General features: G+C 53.6%; 1 protein-coding gene across 1 annotated transcript; it reads left to right on the top strand.

The window, feature by feature from the left end:
• On the top strand, positions 1–2,269 carry LOC120906664. Its single transcript, XM_040318512.1, has 2 exons — positions 1–1,260; positions 1,349–2,269. The coding sequence occupies exon 2, from the start codon at positions 1,370–1,372 to the stop codon at positions 2,024–2,026; it is 657 nt and encodes a 218-aa protein (XP_040174446.1). The 5' UTR covers positions 1–1,260; positions 1,349–1,369; the 3' UTR covers positions 2,027–2,269.
• The last annotated feature ends 268 nt before the right edge of the window (positions 2,270–2,537 follow it).

Here is a 2,537-nt window from a genome sequence, read left to right on the forward strand (position 1 = left end):
CGTGCGCCCATCTGACTGTCAACCGTTCGGACTATTGTTGTTTTGATTGTTGTTGTTCGGTTCGCCAGCCAATTTTCTCTCCTGTGATAACAACCGCGGCCACGCCACAAAAAAAAAACCTTCCCGCTCTCTCCCACTAGCCTCCCCAACCCCCCTCCCGTGGTGCGATCCTCCGTGAAAGGAAGGGACACGATGCCCCGGAACGTGGCCCCAGCGAAGAAGCAAAGCAAACGAGTCCAGCCCGCACGAAACGCCGTACAGCCGGGCCACCGTCGATAAGATAAGGACGCCATCGTCTTTACAGTGTGCTTATTGGCCACCCCCCAAGCACTCCAAGCCTCATTTACAATTCAAGAGTGGCTTCCCGCTTTCCCGTTCCTCACGCCACGAGCGACCGTACGATGGTGGTCGCGGTGGTGCGGTAGCGCGCAGTCTCTCGTCCCCGGAGTGGTGGTGCGGCGTGTGACTGTATTTTCGACCCGAGCTCTCCCCCGCCCGAGCTGACCGATGCGCTTGGCAAACGTCTCTGCCGCCCGCTTCCCCGCTGCCCGGTGCAGCAACCGGTGCCGATGTGTGATAGATTGTGCATTCCGTAGTTGTTTTATTTGTGTAGCTTCGAGTTAAAAGTAGAGTTGTGCCTCTAGTACCAGAACTGTACGATTCATTCAATTCATCCTAAAGAACGAACGATCTACATTCATCTAATCAACGTTCATCGATTCTTTAAAAATCATAATGCACTGAGTTGGTCACCAAAATAACGTCCTAAATAACGCCGCCAAAACTATAACGAACGTCATAGTACGCCAGGTCGTTCATTTTCCCCATACAAATATGAACGTGAACCGTATGACCAGGACGTTCACGAAAAGAACGACCTATCCGTCGAAATAAAGAACGTCCAGTACGTTCATGAAAAGAACGTCCTACCAATCGTAATAAGGATCTTCCTGGTCTGCCTAATAATTTTCAAGATGCAAAACAATTTACAATTTGCAATACAATAAAACAATTTACCATATTTTCTTCAACTGAAATGAACGAATGAATCACGATTCACGTTCAGTTCATCTGAATGAAAGAACTAGTACGTTCACGTTCATGGAAATGAACCGAATTGCCCAAGCCTAGTTAAAAGTAGCCACCATTCTTCGCCAAGACTGTTTACATCCTGCCCCCCCACCCCCTCCCCTCCTCCTCCATCTTCAATTTGGTGCCAAATAAACCGGGCTCGAACGAGCTGTTTGCCGACCGTCACGCGTAAGTGTCCTGTGCGCGTACCCAAAAGGCAAACGAAACAACGTTCATTATCTGTTTTTATTAATTTCTTTTTTCAAACTCATTTTAGATACACGCGTGCGCTTCCCCGATGAGCCAGCTGCCCGGCATTGCCACGTGTTTCGGGCACGTGGTGCTTGCGGCCGTTACCGGCTGGTCGCTCAAGTACCTGCCCAGCCCGACCGGGGCGCCCGGCGGGCTGCCGGCCGTCTGGCTGATGCTCTGGTGCCTGCTGGCGTACAGTGCGCTCGGCATCGTGCGCTACAGCCATCCGCAGCCCGGCAAAGCGCTGCGGCTGCTGTACGACCAGGCGGCACTGGTCGCGCGGGTCGGCCCCTTGCCGCTGCTGAACGCGCAGCTCTACCTCGAGCCGGAGCAGACGCTTGGCCCGGCCCTGCCGTACCGGACCGGGCTCGGGTACGCCCTGCCGCTCACCGCCCTGCTCGCCTACGGCGTGTGCAACCTGCTGCGCGATCTGAACCGGCGCCACATCGGCGACCACACCGCGACCGGCGTGCTGCTGCTGAATGCCGCCGGTCTCACCCTGGTCGCGTCCAGCACGGACAACTACTGGGCGATGGGGCTGGTCGTGTCGTACGTCTCGAAGCACTTCCTGCTGCCCGTGCTGGCCGAACGGTACCGCATCCCGCCCGCCCTGCTGCACACGTACGGGCTGTGCTTTTACGAAATCTTCGCGGTGAATGCGGTGGCGGATGTGCGGGCCGCCACGATATCGGTGATCATGTAGGGTCGAAAAAAGGTGTCGAAAAAGTCAAAACACAAACACGCGCTTGCCAAGCGCAACAAATTTTACACAACGGCACCAGTTTAACCCAACCCCGAGCCTTACAGGCCCTAGAGCCTTACAGGCCCTATCATATTGCGTTCGACCTTCACTTCTTCTTCTTCTTCTTTGGCTCAACAACCGATGTCGGTCAAGGCCTGCCTGTACTCTCACTTGTGGGCTTTGGCTTTCAGTGACTAATTGATTCCCCCCCACTGCAAGATAGTTAGTCCTACGTATGGCGGCGCGGTCTATTTAGGGATTGAACCCATGACGGGCATGTTGTTAAGTCGTACGAGTTGACGACTGTACTACGAGACCGGCCTTCACTAGAACGTTCCTTTTTGTTCATTTTGCTCTCCCGCCAGGCAGGTTCAAGCAGATTAAAGGTTAAGATTGGTATCAATTGTTGCCGGAAATACGCAAAATCAACCAATCAAATTCAATTGTGATCGCTGCCTACGTTTGCAATTAT

Source organism: Anopheles arabiensis, chromosome X, assembly GCF_016920715.1.
Source record: "Anopheles arabiensis isolate DONGOLA chromosome X, AaraD3, whole genome shotgun sequence".
Taxonomy (NCBI): Eukaryota; Metazoa; Arthropoda; class Insecta; order Diptera; family Culicidae; genus Anopheles; species Anopheles arabiensis.